This window comes from Vombatus ursinus, unplaced genomic scaffold (assembly GCF_900497805.2).
Source record: "Vombatus ursinus unplaced genomic scaffold, bare-nosed wombat genome assembly UNPS02014778.1, whole genome shotgun sequence".
In the NCBI taxonomy this organism is placed as follows: Eukaryota; Metazoa; Chordata; class Mammalia; order Diprotodontia; family Vombatidae; genus Vombatus; species Vombatus ursinus.
In genome coordinates, this window is record NW_020954556.1 from 47,402,324 (window position 1) to 47,424,896 (window position 22,573).

The following is a 22,573-nucleotide window of genomic DNA, read 5'->3' on the forward strand; positions in this document are numbered from 1 at the left end:
CATATAGTGCCTACTGGCACTTAATAAATGTTTGTTGACTAGTAACTACAAGACTTTTTTTGATTTTTCACAAAACAGTTATCATTTCTAGACTTTTAGTATAATAAATGTGCCGCTCAGTTGAGCATTTATTAAGCACTTATTATGTGTGAGACCCTGTCCTTAACATTAAGAATAAAAAAAAAAAACAGCCTCTCCTCTCAAGGAGCTTCCATTCTATTTGTGTTCTAAAACATGTTTACTGTTGTGTTAATTTAAGCTCAAATTCCTTGTTTTAGAGTTGGAAATGTTTAGGACAAATATAGCATATTGATATGTGCTAGTCTTTCATAAAATTCAATTTGTTTTTCAGTGGATACACCTTCCAGGAAGCACCATGAAAGATACTGATATCAAGAAACTCTTTTATGCTCACCTTTTTTGTGTATTTTCCATTATTCTAACTACCTTCATTCCATCTTTATTTTTGGAGGACTTCTCAATCTTGGAAACACACTTGACATGGTTGTGCATCTGTTCTATATGTGTAACCGTCGTCAATGTAGTATTATATTTACTAGTAAAACCAAATCCATCTTCTAAGAGAAGCTCAATTTCACACAAGGTAAGACTTACTTTACAATAACTGATTTTGGGAAGTGTCTCCTGAGGAAAGAATGGAGTTGTTGAAATACCCAGTCAATACAGACCTCTTTAGATTCTGTCAACAATGAATTAGCAGCTGTTCTTAGTCAAATTTACTTTTCAGTTTAGTGGAGTTTGACTTACCAGAGTGGACTCACAAGTGTTGTATAAGGAGTTAGTACTTCATGAAGGTCTTCCTGATTCCACGCCAAGCACTCTATCCATTGCAAGACCTAGCTGCCCGAAGTGCTAAGGATATTGGGTATAAATAAAATGATGAATTCGACACCCTTGCAATAATAATGCCACCTTCAAAGTAATTGGTTCTTTGTGGGTTTTTTTTTTTAGATATCCAGACTTCTGAAATCTTGTGTCTACTTTTCTATATCGTGCCTACTGTATCATGCAATTATTGTTCTATATGGAGCACCACTAATAGAGTAAGTCTGAATTTACCATCTTATGTCACATGAATTTTTTTGTAAATACTCTTTGGTAACTCATTTACAATCTGAGGTGCATGTTGGAGAATGCTTATGGTTAAAAAAGATCCATAAGGACACTAGGTATGTGGCATTTGTAGCTTAATAGTGGTCTCTATTAATAAATCAGAGGTCAATTTTGTCATTTTACTTTTCCTTAAAATAGCAGTAGGATAATTATATTCATTTGGTGCTTCTGAGTTCATTTACATGTGAGAATTTTTAAAATCTTGCCTTTTTGGGATAATTAGAGAATCTATAAAAATAATATTAAATGCCAAAGAATGATTTATACTTAGTACATTGAATTTAAGTAAAATAATGTACCCAAAGAACCTATAAACGATTTGTTATTTTAAGCTTGCTAAATAGACTTCTTGTAAGTTTATTTACATATTCCGTTGGCTTAATGAACCCTTTTTTCTTAGTAAAAGAAAGTAATTGTCATGAACCCTTTTTAGAATAATTCCAATTTCTAAATTAGCAGAATATAAATTAGTGAGATGTTTTGTATTCTGTGTTTACTGAGGTTTAGTTTTTGGTCATTTTTGTTAAAGCATGTTAAATACATGCTAAACTTGGATATCGCTTTGGTTACTTAATAAATGAATGAATGAAGCATTTATTAAGACATTTTCTATGTGCAAAGCACTGTGCTAAGCATCATGGGAATAAATAGAAAAGAAAGACAGGCCCTGTTCTCAACTGCCAACCAACTGCCCTTCATGGGGGCAGGCAGGCCAGCCTAGCTGAAGCAGTAGGGTACCCTGCAGTTGAGACAAGACAAACCACCACCACTCTTCTGTCATCAAACCCTGACAGAGACTGCACAGGACCTTGAGCCTCAGAGACTTGGGATGAGCAGTGTCCCATAAACCATCAGCCCTGCTTCCAGCAGCAATAGCTGATCAACTGCCACCAACAGGCAGATAGGAACAGGAGCTCTGGGAATGGCAATGCTTTCTGAGCCACCAGTCCTGCCTCCAGTTCAGCCCCTACAGTCATCATCTACTTAGTTATTGAAATGATTAATAATCATGCTTTTGTTATAAATGGAGGCCAAAGCATGCCAAAGATTGTTTTATGGTGGTCATATATCTACAAAATTTTACTCTTAGAAGTGTTTCACCAAAGTATACTTTTGCGACCTGCTGGTAATCTGATTTGAGTAGTATATCATTCCTATACACATACACTAGACAGTATGGACCTGATGTACTAATCTCCTGAACTGCTTGAGATTGAATGAATGCATGAAAGGGAATGCATTTGTTAAGTGCTCACTACATACTAAGCACTCTGGATACAAATAGAAAAAAAAAATTCCTATTCTCAAGAAGCTTACACTCTAAATGGAGGAGACAGCACATGTTGGAGGTCCAGTTGGAGGGTAGAAAGGTCCCTGAGTTCTAAGGTTTTAGTGCCAGGGTGAATGTCAAAGCGATTGACTTTTTTATGCTCAGGGTTCGGTTTGTATGGCAGCATCTCGGGTTCTGTGGGGCTCAATAAAAAGGCTGGAGCCAGGGGCCAGAGGTGTTTCTTCAATTGCTGAAAAAAATTTTGATTTTGTAAAGGTGGCCTATTTTAATTATCACTGTTCTTACATAAAGGACTTAAAACTTCTGGAAATGATTCGTGATGGTTGTTTGATTTTTTTTTTTCCCCCTAGGTTGATGCTGGAAACATTTTTATTTGCTGTTATTTTATCAACTTTTACCACATTACCTTGTCTGTGTTTATTAGGACCAAATATTAAAGCGTGGCTACGAGTTTTCACTAAAAATGGGTAAGCTGTAATTATTTATTTGATTTATTTTAATTAATTTTTACTTACATACAAATAACACCTCTTGACTGTATTTGAAGCTGTGGCATGTGTATCAACTAGATATAGTTCCTTTATCACAACATTTTATAATCTTAAAGTGAAATGAGTGAACTAAAATGTTTTATATCAAGTAATGTAACTTCTAGTTTAGTGAAATATAGAAAATAACACTGGATTTGGGTTCAGATCCTGACTCTATTGTTTACTTCTTGTGTGACATAGAGGGACACTCCGGGAAGTTGTGATCACTTAGTCTTTAAAATATGGAGATTAGACCAGGGTATCTCCAAGATTCCTTCTAATTCTGAATCATGGCCTTTCATAACAGGAGACTAGAGTGTCAGATTTGTCAACTTCATATGTGGAAATGTGTTCTTTAATCTAGGGAGATTGGGCTAAACTGTACAACAGTTTGGCATGGTTCAGTTTCTTCAAAAGAGGTCTGATGTTGAAGTATTCTTATCAGAAAAGAAAAGGATATGAAGATTATGTTGTGTCTACAAGTGCTTCATATGAGTCAGCAAACTTATTGAACACTTATGATGTGCTCAGCTTGAGGGGATGCAGGGAATAATTAAACATCTTTATACACCAGGGGCTTAGAATCCATTTTGAAAGTGAAGATAATAGATAAAAAGTTACTAACACATCCCCAAGAGTCCTAGTGAAATTTTAAGCTATTAAAGTGTCACTCAGTTGAAAGGCTTAATTGCTTAAAACTGCACGAAAACTTTTGGGACACCCTGGATAATTAATTAAAGGCTAAATTGTGTGGTACAAGTTACAATTGGAATCAGTTCAGATGATTAGTAAATCACAGTAGATGATGGAAAACTTGAGAAAGGATATTGCCCTGGAGCTAGACCTTAGTGTGGTGCAATGGAAAGAGCACTGGGCTGGAGTCGGAGGACCTGGGTCGCATTCTACCTTTGACACTCTGTAACTCTGGGCAAGTCACTTCGCCTCCTCGGCCTTACTTAGTTTCCTTGTCTGTCATGAGGATTGTGTTAGAAGCCCTTAGAGGTCCATTCCAGCTCTCAGTCTGTGATCCAGAGTGAGGCAGTATTTACTTTAAAAGGGGGAAAAGGGAAGGATAATTAGACTGAAGGCACATTAAGAGGAATGGGACAGTAAGGAGACCAGTCCAAGTAGCATGGAGCATTCATGATAGGGAGTAGTGGGAAATGTTGGATAAGTTAATTTAATTAATATATTCTTCATATAAAATTAACTTTTTTGTTTAATTTGTCACTAGTTTGAAAGTTCCTTGTGGGCAAGTACTGTGTCTTATTTATGTTTACATCCCCTGGTGAATTTCATATAGTAGTTATTTAATAAATGTTTGTTGAATTCAGCTGAACTTGTTTGAATTCTTTTTTACTAGTTCTCACAAATTCTTTAGTAAAATCAAAGTAAATTTCAGATTTTCCTTTTCCCATTAACTATTAACATAATATTGCAATCAGTGATTTGTTTTTAGATTGAAAGAAGTCTGCAACAGTTTTAAACATCTTGAACATAAGAAATATTATGATAGCATTGATTGATTAATGGATCAGAGCTCCAGCTTTGTATTCTTCATATGATATGGTTACCTTCCATATTAATTGCAAAAGTTTGTTCTAGCTTTCCTACCTTTTAAAAATAACTCACCATTCATGAATATGTACAAATCTTTTTTGAAAGTATTACTATTTTCAATCGGTATCATTTATAGGCATAGTAATGAGTTAGTAAATTACACAAGTTTTACTGCCTATTGTATTATTATCTTGAAATGCTCATGTTCTTTTTAAACTTGAGAGGTTAACTTCCTACTTCTTCTGATATTCGGAAATTTGATGAACAAATCTGTGTTCATTCTTTCCATATTAGCCAAGATTTATTTACTCTTAGGAATTATAATACAAGTATGTATCTAAAAACTACATTCACATGGATATGTGATCTCACTGACTTGTGAGTTCCTCTCATTGATGCAGATCACATCCCCTCCATGCCTGCATTTCGTGGGCAGCATTGATACGTGTTTTCCCCAAAGAGTACTGCATGGGATGAATGCATTTGGCATGTGGGGACTCTCCTTGGGGAAGAAGGTACCAATGGAATCCGCTTTCCAAGGACTAGCCTAGCTAATCATAAAGACGCATAGCGCTGGTAGACTGGCCAGTTGGTGATAACATTTTTGGAGCCATGATACCTCATAAAACAAATAAAAAATAAAAATATTAAGCCTCCATTTTCTAGAGTGCATACTACTTCTTGGTAAGTATAAATTAGAACTGTACTTAGAAACTCTGACTCTTTGAGGCCATGGGAGCTTTAACTTACTGAAAATTACACTAGAGGAATATAAAAGTTAATTTGTCTTCTAAAAATGTCTTAACTTTTCACCATTTAGCAGGTTCTAGGGGTGGGGAACCTGCAGCCTTGAGGCCACGTGTGGCTCTTTGACTGAATCCAAACTTCACAGAACAAATCCCTTAATAAAAGGATTTGTTCTGTACAACTTTTGGACTCGATCAAAAGGCATTACCTAAACTTTAGGCACTGAAGTATTATGATGAAAGGTATAGCATTATACAAAACTACATAGTATGTCAGGTTTCAGTGAACTACCCCAAATTTCATACTTGCATAGCTGGTTACGGCTCATCCCTGGTTTTGTTAGGCAGGCCGTAGACTTTCATTGAGGAAGGAGAAGAAATTGTTTCCATTACATAGTATTGTATTTTGAACTTTGAAGATGAAGAGTGTAGCTATCACTTTCTATCACTGTATCTGCTTTTTATCCTTTTAGTTCCACAAATTAAGAATCTTGTGTATTTCAGTAACTGATGACTATTATTAACATAGTGTTTTAAGGTTTGCAAAGTACTTTGCTTATATTATTTTATTGGAATATTGAAAACAATTGTAGTATTTCCCAAATAGAATAAATAATCCATGCAGTTTGCTGTAATCATTGGGAGGGAAACTTGCTATGTGGAAAAGTGCACAAACTGGAGTACCCCAAAATGAAGTTAAAAATTTGGGGGTCTTAATGTTAATATTTGAAGTGTAATATATATGTGTGTGTGTATGTATATATTTATTTATGTATATGTCAGATCATATGACAAGACTGGTCTTAGAGACAGACCTTGGTTCAAATCCTTTCCTTGACGAATACTGTGTGAAGATTGGCAAGTTATAGGCTCATATGATCAAAGATACACAATTGAAAGGGACCTGATGGATCATCCGGCGCCCTTATTTTACAGATGAGGAAACTGAGGCACAGAGAAATTTAATGACTTGCTTAAGGTCACACAGCTAGTAAGCAACAAAGCCAGGATTCAAACCCTTAATCAAGGCTTTGAGTTACAAGTTACAGATCTGCATCTGTGGATGGAAGTTTCACCCTAATAATTCCCCATGCTGATGAATTCATGGGTCTGAAAAAAAAAAAACTCAACAAAATTATAATATATTATTTGAATATGTGCTAAGGCTAAAGTAGGCCTGTTAGATTGATTTAATATCCCTCTTTTAATTTTTTTTTTATTTAAATGAATTGAACTATTAATTCTTTTTATCTTCCTAAAATAAGAGTTTAGGGTAGAAATTAAATTTCTAAATGTTATAAACGTGAAGGTTGAAATTCTTAACCATTTCCTGAAAAGCCTAAAATTCCAATTCTGTTAATCTATTCCATTAATTGATAGTTTTAGATAGGACTTTGTGGTATACAAAATATTAAAAAAAAATTTTTTCCTCAGTGTGTGACTGTTGCTCTTTCTAGTGTTGTTGGAATATATTTAGACAGTAAACTTCTTGTGAGTAGAGATTTTCATTCTTTGTATTTGTGCCCAATACAAAGTAAATGTTAATAAATACTTGTTAATTAATACAGTTAATATATAATCTCACTGGGGTAAGAGTGGAGTGCAGCCAGCACCTCAGACAACTAGCAGCAGGCCTTGGTGGGGAGGGGGTGGCACTAAACGGGTAACAACAGCAGCCTCTAGAGCTCTTAGCTCACAGATGGCAGGGGGATTGGACAACTGGTTAGAAGGGGATTACAGGGGACCCTTTGTGGGCACTGGGAGCAGTATGCTGTCACATTGCTCATATATAGTTCTGGGTTGCAGTCCCAGGGTGAGGAGGAACACCAGCAGAAGCAGGCATCCTGGTCACAATTCTAGGGCACGAAAGAGTACTTGTGGTCCCTCACAGACCAGAGAAGCAGTGACCACAGTTCTCCTTAGATCATGCCACCTTGGAAGAACTGAAAACTTACAGATCTTCCAGAACTAACTCTGAAAACTGCATTGGTAAAAATCTGAAGCTTGGGACAGTGCCCCCTTCATCCCGGGAGCAAGCCCAACTTTAACATCAGGTTAAAAATCAAAAAATGGGCTGGGAAAATGAACAAATGACAAAAGAAGAACCTGACCATAGAAAGTTACTATGGTGACAGGGAAGATCAAAACACAAACTCAGAAGAAAATATTGTCAAAACAGCTATATCCAAAGCCTCCAGGAAGAATGTGAATTGGTCTTGGGCCCTGGAAGAGCTCAAAAAGGATTTTAAAAATCAATTAAGAGAGGTAACGGAAAAATTGGAAAAAAAAAATGAGAGTAATAAAGAAAATAATGAAAAAAGAGTCAATGGTTTAGTAAAAGAGGACAAAAAATAATGAAGAAACTATCACCTTAAACAGAATAGGCCAAATGATAAAAGAGGCACAAAAATTCACTGAAGAGAACTCATAGAAAAGCAGAATTGGCCAGATGGAAAAAGAATTACAAAATTCACTGAAGAAAAGAAATTCTCAAAAAAGTAGATTTGGCCAAATGGAAAAGGAGGTACAAAAGCTCACTGAAGAAAATGATTCCTTAGAAATTAGAATTGGGTAAGTGGAAGCTAGTAAATGCCATGAGAAGTCAAGAAACAATCAAAATCAAAAGAATGGAAAAATGGAAGAAAATGTGAAATATCTCATTGGGAAAAACAACTGACCTCAAAAATAGATTTAGGACAGATAAGAATTATTTGAACTACTTGAAAGTCATGATCAAAAAAGAGCCTAGACATATTTTAAGAAATTATCAAGGGGCAGCTAGGTGGTACAGTAGATAGAGCACCAGCTGTGGATTCAGGAGGACCTGAGTTCAAATCCAGCCTCAGACACATAACACTTACTAGCTGTGTGACCCTGGGCAAGTCGCTTAATCCCATTGCCTAACCAAAAAAAAGAAAAGAAAGAAATTATCAAGAAAAACTGACTTAGAACCAGAGGGTAAAATAGAAATGGAAAGAATCCACTCATCAGTCCTTGAAATAGATCCCAAAATGAAAACTTCCAGGAAGATTATAGCCAAATTCCAGAGCTCCCAGGTTAAGGAGAAAATATTGCAAGCAGCCAGAAAGAAACAGTTGAAATATCGTGGAGCCACAGTCAGGATAACACAAAATTTAGCAGTTTCTACATTAGAGGGCTTGGAATATGATATTCTGGAGGGCAGAGGTGCTAGGATTACAACCAAAAATCATTTACCCAACAAAATCCATTCTAATCCCTGAGGGGGGGAGAAAATGCAGATTTAATGGAATAACGAACTTTTGAGCATTCCTTGAGCTGAGTAAAATATTTGAAAAAAAGCTGAATAAAAAATTTGACTTTTGAATATAGGACTCAAGAGAAACATGTGTACAACTCTGCCTCACTTAAAATCCAAAAATCCAGTTCACACATAGGTTGGGACATCACCCTGTGATGTCATTGGTCCTTTTTGAAAATGAAGGATGAACAAAAATATGAAAATATGTTTTGCATGACTGCTTATGTATAACCTATAATCAGTACTTCTTAAACTATGGGTTGTGACTCCATATGGAGTTGTGAAAAATTTGGCAACAGTAAAAGGTTTCTGAACATGCAACAACCAAAAATTAGTTAAAAATCAAACACATAATGAATCCATGGTTGCCCAGGTTGCATCTTGCAACTTCACCGCGACCTTAGTTCTGAACAGCCTTGTAACGCTAACACTGCTGAACTGAGGAAAGGGGTCTCCAGTGGAAAAAGGTTAAGAAGCTCTAACCTATATCAAACTGCTTGCCGTCTTAATGCAGGGATAGAGGAGGGTGGAGGGAGAGTTTGGAACTCAAGAAGTTTAAAAACAAATGTTTAAAATTTTTACATGTAATTGGAAAAAATGAAATATTTTAAAACAGCAAAATACTTGTTCTTTGGCATTAAGTAATTTGCCTAAAGCCACGTAACTAGTTAGGACTCTTGCCATGCAGTCTAGGTACTAAAAATAAAAGACAATGAAGCAGTAAGCCTAAGATTTACAGGTGTGTCTTCATTTTGAGAACCTTGAAAACTAAATAAAAACCAACGTTGAGTTCATAATAGAACCACAAATGAGTTAACACAATTGAATTGATTTGAAGAATAAATGATTATGATGATTTAATCTTCTAAACTTTATAGCAGAGAAAGACTTTTGGTTTACTGTATTACTTTTACCTTGAGTGTAGGTGTGTGACTTGTAGGTACTAAATGCTGATAAGCATAAAACTCCATTTGAAAACTTAGTCTTACAAATAAGAGTATTTTTGAAAAAAGATTTTCTTTTGCCAGTTCTTTTTTTAAATAGCTGGCCACATTCTTTCAGTAAAATAACTGCTGTAGTATAATTTGCTATAAAGGTTACGAAAGAAGTTTTCAGAATTGTCAGTGAAAAATTTTATTTAATTTAGTATTAAGACTTTTAGTGACTTCAGTAAGCTAATGTTTTAACCAGCCTCTTTTTTCTGCAGCCTTTAAAAGAGAAATCATTATTAAACAATATTTTATTTTTTTCTGTCAATCTGAGAGGGATTAAGACTATTTTTATCTTTAATGATACTCAAAATCCATTATTTTTATATGGGTTAATTTTAATTTTTCACCATTTAAAAGCATAATGACATACAATAAATATGTAATCCAGAAAGCCCATTTCAGTTTACAATCTATCTTCTTAATAATCTATTAACATGAACCAGTATGCTCTGTTATTTAAATAAGAAGAAATTGTAATTGGGAAAAATGATAGCTAGAATTATTTCATACTAGCAGTAAATCTGCTGAAGGGGAAATTCTACAATGTAATGTAAAAGTAGAGTAAGAACTTTTATCATATAATCTTTCAGTGCATTGAATTTCATACTCTGGTAGAATTTTAGAACGGATACAGCCCTCAGAGACCAGCTAATTAGACTTGTCACTTCATTTTATAGATGAGGAAATGGAAGTTTAAAAACCTTGTGACTGGCCCTCCATGAGTTAGTGGCAGAGCTGAGAATAGAACTTGGGCTCAGATTATTTTTTTCTATTGAATTGTATAGTGTTTTATTGGAAATGTTTCCGATCTGAAATAAAATACAGTGTTATAAATCCTGGCACTTAGAGCTGCTGATTTTCTGTAGTTCTGAAAAATTGGCTGCCAGTGTAGGACATCCACCTCAGTTATACAGGCAGCTTACTCTTGGGATAGATTCCGTTATGGTGTTGGGACATGGCTTTAACATAGGAGGCAGTGGCAGAGAGAAGTCAGCTGATCAGAGAAGGAGCACTGGTACAGTTGAGAAGGTGCTAAATTTGGAGTCAGAGGACTTGGGTTCAAATCCTGATTATGCCCTTTGTTCATTACCTGGGTGACCTTCTCTGGGCTTTGATTCTTCCCCTATGAGAGAAAGAAGTTGAGTAAGACAGCTTCTGAGCTCCCTTGTAGATCTGGAGTTCTTTGATTCGTTATTCCAGTGACAGCTGTTAGAGGGGAGAAGGAGCAGAAAGTACGTGAAAACTGACAAATTTTGTTGAGGATTTCATTTATTTACCCTTCCTTAGTCTAAAGAAAACTAGAATTTATCAGTTTTTGTAGTGAAATATCTGTAGCCTTAAATACCACAAATGAGTTTCATGTATAGACAGTTACCTCATAGTAGATTATTTGTGAACTTGTGATTAAAGGCTCTTGTTATTTCTGTTATCAAGCATCCCATTTTAAGGAACTTTATATGAGCTTAGGATTAGTAAAACAATAAGTTAGTAAAACTGTCAACATGAAGCAGAAAGTCTGGTAGTAAAAATCTTACAAACATTTCAAGGAAGGTAAATTATTTTGAGTTCATTTGAAAGGTAGTAATTTCATTTTTAGTGTGCATATTATGCAACAGTTGAAAACTAGTGTCATGCTTGTACTGCAAAGGAACAAAATTTTGGCATAAAAATGCTGAGGCTATACCATTGCTTCTAAATCTCTTGAAAAGTATTGCCATTTGCTGTAGTTAAGATTATTCTTTTGGTAGATTGCAAACATTGTTCTTAAGTGTAACAATTACTTTTGCAGACTACTTTAGCAAAATAGAAGGAATTTAAATCATAGAACCTCAGAGTTTGAAGGAATTTCAGAATCCATCTACTCCTTGAATTGGAATCTCCTCTCCTGTCTTGCATTGGTTGTCATTTAACCTTGGCTTAAAGACCCATAGTAAGAGGGAACTTGCAGCCTTCTGAGGCAGCCCATTCCATTTTAAGATAGCTGTAATTGTAAATAATTTTCCTTTCAACAATACATTTGCTTAGTTTTTAAAAACATTTTTGTCTGAAATAAAAACTTTATTTAGAAGTTAGTGAAGTCATCATCCACTTGTTATGAAGAAAGTTGGAGATGTTGAGTCTGGAAAAGAGCTCGTTCATGGAGGATGTGATAGTTGTCTGTATATGGAAGAGGGATGAGACTTGTGCTGTTGGGCCCCATAGGCCTGAACTAGGGACAGTGAGTGGAAGTTGCAAGGAGGCAAATTTAGGCTCACAGGATGGGAAAACTTCCTAAGAATTTGAGCTAGCTGAAAATGCAGCGGCCTGTCTTGGGCTCTGTCCTGGGCTGTCTTCTCTTTTCCTTTTGACTCTTTGGATTAGTAATCTTGTTACCTCCCATGGATTCAATTACCATCTCTCTGTTGATTCTCAGACCTGCTTATCTAGCCCTGACCTTTCTGCTGACCTCCAGTCTCACATCTCCAATTGCCTATTTTGTATCTCAAACTGGATAGCTTATAAATGGATCTTAAACTCAGCACGTCCACAACTGAATTCATTATCTTTTTCCCAAACCCTCCCCTCTTCCTAAATTGCCTATTAATGTCAAGGATGTCACCGTCTTCCCAGTCACCCAAAATATCTTCAACTCCTCTCTGTCAACACCCATATCCAGTCTGTTGTCAAAGCCTGTCAGTTTTACCTTTATACTGTTTCTTGCATATGCCCCCTTCTCTCCTCTGACACTCCTCCTCACTCCAGTCTGTCTTCTATTCGGCTGTTAAAGTGATCATGTCATCCCTTCTCTATTCAGTAAACTACAGTGGTTCTTCACCATCACCAGGATCAAATATAAAGTCTTCTGGTGTTCAAAGCATTTCATAACCTGACCCCTTCTTACCTTTCTAGTCTTCTTATATTTTACTCCCTCCACATACTCTGTGATCTAATGACACCAGCCTCCTTGCTATTCCTTGCACAAGACACTCCATTTCTTAACTCTTGAGTATTTTCATTGACTGTCTCCCATGCCACCTCATCTTTATCTTCTGTCTTCCCTGACTTCCTTTGCAATTTCCTTCAAGTTCCACTTTCTACAAGCTTTTCCTGATTCCTTTTAATAGTAGTGCCCTCCATGTTGATTATCTCCAATTTACCTTGTACGTATCTTTTTTATACATAGATGTTTGCATATTGTCTATGCCATTAGCCTGTGGGCTCCATGAGAACAGGGACTGTTTGGGGGGCCTTTCTTTGTATCCTCAGTGCTTAGAGTGCCTGGCATGCAGTAAGTGCTTAATAAATTTTATTTCCTGATTTTGGAAGTTCTAAGTTCTCCTTCATTGGAGTTTTTAAAGAAAAGACTAGATGACCTCTTGTGGAAATTCTTTTTCAGGTAGGTGTTAGTTGGATCAGATAGCCACTGAAGTTCCATGCAACTCTGAAATGCTGACATTTTACTAGCCATAAATATTTTCATTGGAGCTTTGGTTACTTATTTAAATATTTTTCCTTGATTTAACTAAACATTTGTATGATCAACCAGACAGCAAGCATTTATTAGTTCTCTGTTATGTGTCAGACACTCTGTTAGGTTCTGGAGATACAAGCGCAAAGGATAAAACAACCCTTGCCTCCAAGGATTACGTTCTAATAAGGGAGGCAAATACATAAAATAAATAAATATCACAGATGTAAAGTGAATAAATACAAACGTCTCCAAAGTAGTTTGGGAATATTGGGAAAGGCTTCATGTAGAAAATAATACGTGAACTGTATCTTGGACTCTAAGGAGGGACTTATTTCTGAGCATGGAGGACAGCCAGTGCAAAAGTATAGGTAAGAGACAGGATACCATGTGGAGAAAAAAAGCCAATTTGGCTGAAGCACAGAGTATAGGTAAAATATCCCAATGAAGCTGGAAATATATCTTGGGGCCAGGTTGTGAAGGGTTTTAAAAGCTAAACAGAGGAATTTATATTTGATTCTAGAGGGAATAGGAAGCCACAGGAGTTGATGGAGTAGGGAAATGACATAGATCAGTTGTTAAAGAAAATTACTTTGGCAGCAGTGTGCTGAATGGACTGCAATAGGGAGAGGCTTTGAGGCAGGGACCCCAATTAGGAGGTTGTTAGAATCGTCTTAGGGATTAGGAGGTTGTTAGAATCGTCTTAGGGATTAGGAGGTAACTGATTAGGTGGTAACTTTGTGAGTAGGGAGAAGGAGTCAGCTATGAGAAGTGTTGTAGAGGTAGCAAGGTCAGGGATTGGCAACTGATTGGATATGTGGGATGAGGGAGAGTGAGGACTCGAGAATGACACCAAGCTTCTGAACCTGAAAGACTGGAATTCCAGATGATAGTGCCTTTGACAGAAATAGGGAAGTTCTCAAGAGGAGAGGATTTAGGGAGAAAAGGAATAGTTCATATTGAACTATTTTTAGACATATTGAGTTTGTGATGTCTCTGGGAAAAACACGGACTGGGATATGGATATCTGTATCCCTGTCTAGATGTAGATAATGTACACATATCTATATCTACATATCTTTATATATTCTACAGCTATACCTATATCTATCTATATGATACATTGCATAAGAATGGTAGTCAAACACATAGGAGATGTTATGGTTACCATGAGGGAGAGAGAAGAGGGATGAGGACAAAACTTTTGGGAATACCCATTTTTTAGAATGCTTTAATTTTTAATAGAGAAGTTTGAGCTACAAAGGCACTTTAGTGATCTGGCCCAACACTTTCATTTATAGATGAATCAGTGAATCTATGTCTAATTGATACATGTGTACTCTCGAATGATGGCAGAGCACACCCTACCTATTCCTCTTTATTCTGTATGTTATATGTTGTTTATGTCCTTCAATAAATCTTCAACAGGGGCTGAATCCTATGTGCTAGTCTTTTAACATTATGTGGGTACAAAGGCATTGTATGGAAATGTCCATGATTGTTTCACATCCTTTTTCAGGCATAGATCTTCAGTATATTTTATGTCACTTGTATGCAATTTATTATTGGTGATATGATATAGACTATGCCCACCATAGGTCCCTGTTGTCTTTTCAGTGACTTATATTTTTTTAGTCCTTTGAGGAAAGTTAATCCTAGGGTGGTAATTTGCCCATGGGCTCCCATTTCATGACCCTTTTCAATCTTTGTGACCTATTTCTTTATTTTATCTCAGCTACCTGTAGGAATAGTCAGTACATTAAATCTCAGCATTATCCGTAACTGATATTGCAATGATCTTCAATTCTGAAATGCCTCTCGTTGGTCATTACTTCTCGTCATTCCATACTTCCCTCTGCCTTACTTTTCTTAAACATGTTCTTTATCTTTATTGCAAATATTTCTACCCCTCCCTACTTTTCTTTTTTAAAATAAGTTTTCATTGCTGCCTTTTGTTTTTTATATCATTATAGTTCTCTCCAGTATCTTTCCCTCTTCCCGGCCCAGAGAGCCATCCCATATCAGAAACAGTATTTTTTTAAGGTAAAAAGAAAAGGAAAAAATCAGTACAACCCATCAGTGCATTGAAAAAATCTGAAAACATATGTGCTGTGCAATACTTGTGGACCTCCCACCTCCACGAAGGAGAGGGTTGGACTTGTACTCTCTTGTTTTCACTTTTAATCGCTTCCTGTGGTCACTGTTCCAAACTTTTTCTCTCTTCACATTATAGTTTACTGAGAAAATTGAAGCCATTTGATTCACCTCTTTCTTCGTTCCTGTTTCACAACTCTACCTCTTCACGTCGACAGATGTGCATGGATTGAACTTCCTTTCAAAAGCCTTCACATGATCCTGCCATCCTGTTACATCTCCTAGTTTCTACAGCCAAACTCATAGTTATGTATCACTGCTCTCGCTTTCTTACTGCCTATTTTTCATCCTCTTGTAATTTGGCTTCTGACCATATGATTCTATTTAAATTTTTTTCTTTAAGCTTATTAGTAATCTCTTAACTGCTAAATTCAGACCTTTTCCATAGTCCTCTTAAGTATTAACCAATTGACATCTTTCAACACTGTTGACTACTGAATATGTAGTGGTCTTTCTGGATAGTCTGTTTTCCCTGACCTGTATTAATGCACTCCCATCTCCTGGCCGAGCCTCTGTGCTGATCCCTCTTCTCTCTCAGTGCCCTCTTTCTTGTTGAGCTCATTTACCCCCATGGATTCAGTTATTATATATCTTTAGCAAACTGCTAATCTAAATTTTCAGCACTAATTTCTTTACAGAACTATAGTCTTAAATCACCAACCACCTATTATATATCTCAACTTGGATGTTCCATTTGCACGTCAGATTTAACATTTCCAAAACAGATTTTATTATCTAGTCGCTGTCAACCTACCACTTCTTTAAACTTGATTATTTTTGTTAAGGACACCACCATCTTTCAGGATCACCTAGGTTTGTAATGCTGGAATTATCTTTGATTCTTGTGTCTATCTTTCACACCCCTCATAGTCAATTAGTAGCTGAAGCTTGTTGATTCTGTCTCCAAACTATCACTCTCATTAACCCTTTTCTCTCCACTCATCTTCACCCATCTAGAGTAAAGGAAGAACCACTAGCAAAGATGTCCCCCATCCCCTTGTCATCTCTTCACACCTGACCTCCATCCAGACTTCATGGGATGGCCTGGTAGGAGGAGTGACATGGTTGCTCACACAGCTTAAATGAGCTGGGAGTACAGTTCTTCTAAGTGAGATAAAGAATCATCAGGGTTTGCCATCCAACCTGCTGCTATGCCCTTGAGACCCCCTGGCACTACCATCTGATCTGTTGATGTAACCTGTGAACCACTGAATCTTGCCATGTATTTCACTGTGTGCCATTAAGACTTTGGGATCCAACCAAAGGAAGCCTTGCTGGGACACCTTCCACTGCTTGTCCCCTCCTTCCTTACTTTAATACAGTGGTGTCACCCTTTTTTAAAGCATTCTAGCTCTGTAGGGAGGGGGAAGGGGAGTGCCTGAGTAAGGAATCTCTATCCTTTATCTCGTTTTTTTGTGTTCTTAAGGTTTTTTAGGGTTTTGTGTGTGTGTGTGTGTGTGTGTGTGTGACATATATAGATAGATATTTATATCTATCTATATATGTAGATAGATACAGATATATAGATACACACACACACACACACACACACACACACACACGAGAGAAAACAGCTGCTCTTTGAAGACCTAATGTAAAGAAAGTTCTTGGGGTTAAAGTATTAGATGACATTTGGCTGCTCTTTATGAAGGCTGGGATTCTTTCCTAGAAGCTATAGGTTTACAAAGTTAATTGGAAAACCACTTTATTCTTACCCCCTGTCTTCCAAATTTAGGCAGACAGAGAAACTTTATTCTATCTGTAAAACAATACAGAAGACATCTATTACTTGGAATGTGTATAGTTAAAATCTGTTATTAAATATGTCAGGACAAAAGCTTGGCCACGTAGTTTGATGAAGATGAAGGGACATGTTTTCATACAGTCCTTGCTGGGTTGCCCACAAATTGCTATTACAAAGTTAGTGTCTGAATAAATACCCGATTGTAAATGTACAAAAACAAATGACTAAATAAAATTTGAAAGACTTCTAAAAAAAAAAAAAAAGACTTTGGGATCATCCCATTGGTCTTGTAGGTGAACCCTCTTGTGTATATTCTCTCTCTCAATTATAGTGTAAGTTTCTTGAAAGCAAAGACAGTCTCAATTTTTTTTGGTTTGTATCTCCCAGTGCTTGGTATAGTACTTAGCAGATAATAAGCACTTAATAAATGCTTTTGCATTCATTCATTAACTCATATAGCCACTACTCTTGTTCAGGCCCTCATCAGCTCATGTGGATTGTTGTAATAGCCTCATACTTGGGTTTCATGCATCTAATCCCTCTGCCTTTCAATTGCCATCTATACCAGGGGTCAGCAAAGTAGACCCAATGGCCTCTCCATCTGTTTCTGTACAGTCCTGCAACAGCTTGGTGAAGGAGACACAAAAAAATACTGAAGAAAACAACACCTTAAAAAATACACTAGACCAAATGGCAAAAGAGGTCCAAAAAGCCAATGAGGAGAAGAATGCCTTAAAAAGCAGAATTGGCCAGATGGAAAAGGAAGTCCAAAAGCTTACTGAAGAAAATAATTCCTTAAAAATTAGAATGCAGCAAATGGAAGCTAATGACTTTATGAGAAATAAAGAAGCAATAAAACAAAACCAAAAGAATGAAAAAATAGAAGAAAATGTGAAATATTTCATTGGAAAAACAACTGACCTGGAAAGTAGATCCAGGAGAGATCATTTAAAAATTATTGGACTACCTGAAAGCTGTGATTTAAAAAAAAAAAAGAGCCTAGACATCATCTTTCAAGAAATTATCAAGGAAAACTGCCCTGATATTCTAGAACCAGAGAATAAAATAGAAATTGAAAGAATCCACTGATCACCTCCTGAAAGAGATCCCAAAAGGAAAACTCCCAGGAAGATTATAGCCAAATTCCAGAGTTCCCAGGTCAAGGAGAAAATATTGCAAGCAGCCAGAAAGAAGCAATTCAAGTATTGTGATTGAAGGGGGCAGCTAGGTGGCACAGTGGATAGAGCTCTGGCCTTGAGTCAGGAAGTTCAGATCTGACACATGATACTCACTAGCTGTGTGACCCTGAGCAAGTCACTTAACCCAGACTGCCTCACCACCAAAAAAAAAGAAAAAAACATTGGAAGACTTGGAATATGAAATTCTGGAGGACAGAGGAGCTAAGATGACAACCAAGAATCACCTATGCAGCAAACGTGAGTATAATCCTTAAGGGGAAAAAAAGTGGACATTCAGTGTTGATGAAAAGACCAGAGCTGAATAGAAAATTTGGCTTTCAAATACAAGATTCAAGAGAAGCATAGAAAGGTAAACAGGAAAGGGAAATCATAAGAGACTTTATATGGTTAAACTGTTTACGTTCCTACATGGGAAAATGATATTTATAACTCATAAGACCTTTCTCATTATTAGGGAGGAATACATATGGAGAGAGGACACAGGTATGAATTGAATATGAAGGGATGATATCTAAAAAATAACATTAAGGGGTGAGAGCAGAATGTACTGGGAGAAAGAGAAAGGGAGAGGTAGAATGGGCAAATCATCTCACGTAAAAGAGGCAAGAAAAAGCTTTTACAGTGGAGGGGAAGAGGTGAGGGGGAGTGAGTGAATCTTACTCTCATCAGAATTGGCTCAAAGAGGGATTAACATACACATGCATTTGGGTATAGAAATCTATCTTACCCTACAGGAAAGTAGGAGGGAAAGGGTATAAGAGAAGGGAGTGGTGGTGATAGAAGGGAGGGCAGATTGGGGGAGGGAATAGTAAGAAGCAAAACACTTGAAGAGGGACAGAATAAATAGGGATGGGGAGAATAGGATGGAGGGAAATGCAGTTAGCAACAGTAACTGAAAAAAATTTTGAAGCAAGTGTTTCTGATAAAGGCCTCATTTCTCAAACATATAGAGAACTGAGTCAGATTTAAAAAAATAGGAGTCATTCGCCAATTAATAAATGATCAAAAGATATAATCTGTTTTAAGTTGAAGTAATCAAAGCTATCTATAGCCATATGAAAAAATATTCTAACTGTTGATTGGAGAAATGCGAATTAAAAGAATTCTGAGGTACTACCTCCTACCCATTAGATTGTCATTTACCTTTTCTGTCCTATTAGACAAGTATTGGAGGGGATGTGGGAAAAATGAGACATTAATGCACTGTTGGTAGAGTTGTGAACTGATTCTACCATTCTGTAGAGCAATTTGGAACTACATCCAAAGGGTAATAAAACCATGTATACCTGACAAAAAGGAAGGGGACCTAAATGTACAAAATATTTATAGCAGCTCTTTTCTGGGGGCAGAGAATTAGAAATTGAGGGGATGCCCATCAATTTAGGAATGGCTGAACAAATTATGTTATGTGATTATGATGGAATCCTATTGTAAGAAATGATGAGCAGGACGCTCTCAGAAAAACCTGGAAAAATTTGCTTGGGCTGATGCAAAGTGAAATGTACTGTGTGCAAAGTAATAGCAACATTGTAAGATGATCAGCTGTGAATGACTTAGCTATTCTCAGCAATACAGTGATCCAAGACAACGCTGAAGGACCTATGATGAGTTATGATGAATACTATCTATCCCCGGAGAAAGAACTGATGGTGTCTGAATACAGATTGAAGCATACTTTTTTGTTATTTTCTTTATTTTTTCGAGTTTTTTTTTGTCTGTTTTCTTTCACAGCATGACTATTATGGCTGTTTTTTACATGACTTTACATGTATAATCTCTATTGAATTGCTTGCCTTCTCAATGAGGGGGGGTGGGGAGGGAGGAAGAGAGAGAATTTTGAATTCAAAGTTTTAGAAACAAATGTTAAAAATTGTTTTTACATGTAACTGGGTAAAAATAAAATAATAAATATACAAATATTTTTAAAAAACCATTTTCTCATGGTTCTGCTCACTTCACTTTGCATCAGTTCATATAAATCTTACCAAGTTTTTTTGAGAACATCATATTCATCATTTCTGATAGCACAGTAGTATTCTATCATAATCATATACCACAACTTGTTCAGTGATTCCCCAAATTGATGGACATCCCCTCAATTTCCAATTCTTTGTCCCCACAAAAAAGAGCTGCTGTAGATACTTTTGTACATAAAGATCTTTTTCTTTGTATAGATCTAATAGTAGCTGGGTCAAAGGGTGTGTCCAGTTTTATAGTCCTTTGGGCGTAGTTCCAAATTACTCTCTAGAATGGTTAGTTCAGATTAGTTCACAGCTTCACCAAAAGTGCATAAGTGTCTCAGTTTTTCCACATCCCCCCTCCAACATTTATCATCTTCCCTTTCTGTCATATTTGCCAATCTGATGGGTGAGGTGATACCTCACAGTTGTTTTAATTTGCATTCCTCTAATCAGTAGTGATTTAGAGTATTTATTTCATGTGACTATAGATAGCTTTTATTCTGAAATTTCTCTTCATATCCTTAGACCGGTTATCAATTGGGGAATGACTTGCATTCTTATAAATTTGACTCAGTTCTCTATATATTTGATAAATGAGGCCTTTATTAGAGAAACTTGCTGTAAACATTTTCCCCTAGTTTTCTGCTTTCCTTCTAATCTTGGCAGCATTGTGGTTTTTTATTTTTAATGCAATATCTTTTTAATTTAATGGAATCAAAATTAGCCATTTTGCATCCTGTAATACTCATAGCTAAGTCTTTCACAGTTGATCATTGTTATATTGTTGCTGTTGCTGTGTACAATGTTCTCCTGGTTCTGCTCGCTTCACTTTGTGTCAATTTATATAAGTCTTTCATGTTGTATGTGTAACATTCCTAACTGGAATTTAACATCTAAAATAGGAAAGAAGGGGGCGGAGCCAAAAAGACAGAGTAAAAGTGGTGACTTGAGCTCTCCGCCAAACCTCTCCAAATACCTGTAAAAAATGGCTCTAAACAAATTCTACAGCAACAGAATCCACAAAAAGACAGTGAAACAAATTTCCTGCCCAAGATAACCTGGATTGTTGATTAGAAAGGTATATCTCGCAGGGTGGGGAGAGGAGCACACTTCAGCATGAGCATGCAAGCAAAACAGGCCTTAGTGAACCTGGAGCAGGCATCAGTGGACTGAATCGCAGGCAGCTGTGGTGGTTTCCAGACTTCTCAACCCACGAATGCCAAAGATAACTTACAAGGTCAGTAGAAAAATTCTCTGACCACAGCGAGAGAGAAACTCAGTCCCAGCCCTACTCTCTGAGCGTGGCCCTGGGGCGGCAGCTGCTTTTGGAGCTTCCGGCCCGCAGACTGAAGGGAAATCAAGTACCTGATCAGAGGGGGATTGCAGGGATCTCTTTGCCAGTGCTGAAGCAGGAATCTCTTGCTTTGCCTGTGGTTGGATCTGGGTCACAGTTGTGGATGGTGGTCTTGGGGTGAAGAGGAGTGCTGGTGTGGTAGAGAGGAAATCCTGCTCACAGTTTGAAGGCAGAAAAGAGTGCTTGTGATCACTCATAGACCAGAGCACAGGCCAGGAAAGGAGTAAACACCTCGCCCCTTATCATACCACCTTGGAAGAACTGAAAATTTACAGGTCCCTAGAAGTATCTCTGAAAATAGCTGCACAAAACCCCCCGAACCTTGGGTCAGTACATTCTCCACACTGGAAGCAGAGCCCTACATTAATAAAGAGTTTAAAACTCAAGTAATTGGCTAGGATCATGAGCAAGCAGCGCAAAAAGTCAGACCATAGAATTTTACTTTGGTGACAAAGAAGATCAAAACATAAAACCAGAAGAAGACAACAAAATCAAAGCTCCTACGTCCAAAGCCTCCAAGAAAAATATGAATCAGTCCCAGACCATGGAAGAGCTCAAAAAACACCTTAAAAAACACACTAGACCAAATGGCAAAAGAGATCCAAAAAGCCAACGAGGAGAAGAATGCCTTAAAAAGCAAAATTGACCAAATGGAAAAGGAAGTCCAAAAGCTTACTGAAGAAAATACTTTCTTAAAAATTGGAATAGAGCAATTGGAAGCTAGTGACTTTATGAGAAATCAAGACACTGTAAAACAAACCCAAAAGAATAAAAAAATAGAAAACAATGTGAAATATCTCATTGGAAAAAAACCTGACCTGGAAAATAGATCCAGGAGAGAGAATTTAAAAATTATTGGATTATCTGAAAGCCATGATCAAAAAAAGAGCCTAGACATCATCTTCCAAGAAATTATCGAGGAAAACTGCCCTGATATTTTAGAACCAGAGGGCAAAACAGAAATTGAAAGAATCCACCAATCACCTCCTGAAAGAGATCCCCAAAGGAAAACTCTAGGAATATTGTAGCCAAATTCCAGAGTTCCCAGGTCAAGGGAAAATATTGCTAGCAGCCAGAAAGAAACAATTCAAGTATTATGGAAACACAATCAGGATAGCACAAGATTTAGCAGCTTCTACAGTAAGGGACTGCAGAGCATGGAATATAATATTCTGGAGGA

The 22,573-nt window shown here is 36.8% G+C and overlaps 1 protein-coding gene across 1 annotated transcript in view; it reads left to right on the forward strand.

Moving 5' to 3' along the window:
• PIGF (phosphatidylinositol glycan anchor biosynthesis class F) overlaps positions 1-22,573 on the forward strand; it is a 43,058-nt gene that overhangs the window by 1,829 nt on the left and 18,656 nt on the right. The window contains exons 2-4 of the mRNA XM_027865061.1: positions 353-604; positions 973-1,064; positions 2,776-2,892. Of these exons, the coding sequence (XP_027720862.1) occupies positions 377-604; positions 973-1,064; positions 2,776-2,892 (437 nt within the window). The 5' untranslated portion in view covers positions 353-376. The remainder of the gene's footprint in view (positions 1-352; positions 605-972; positions 1,065-2,775; positions 2,893-22,573) is intronic.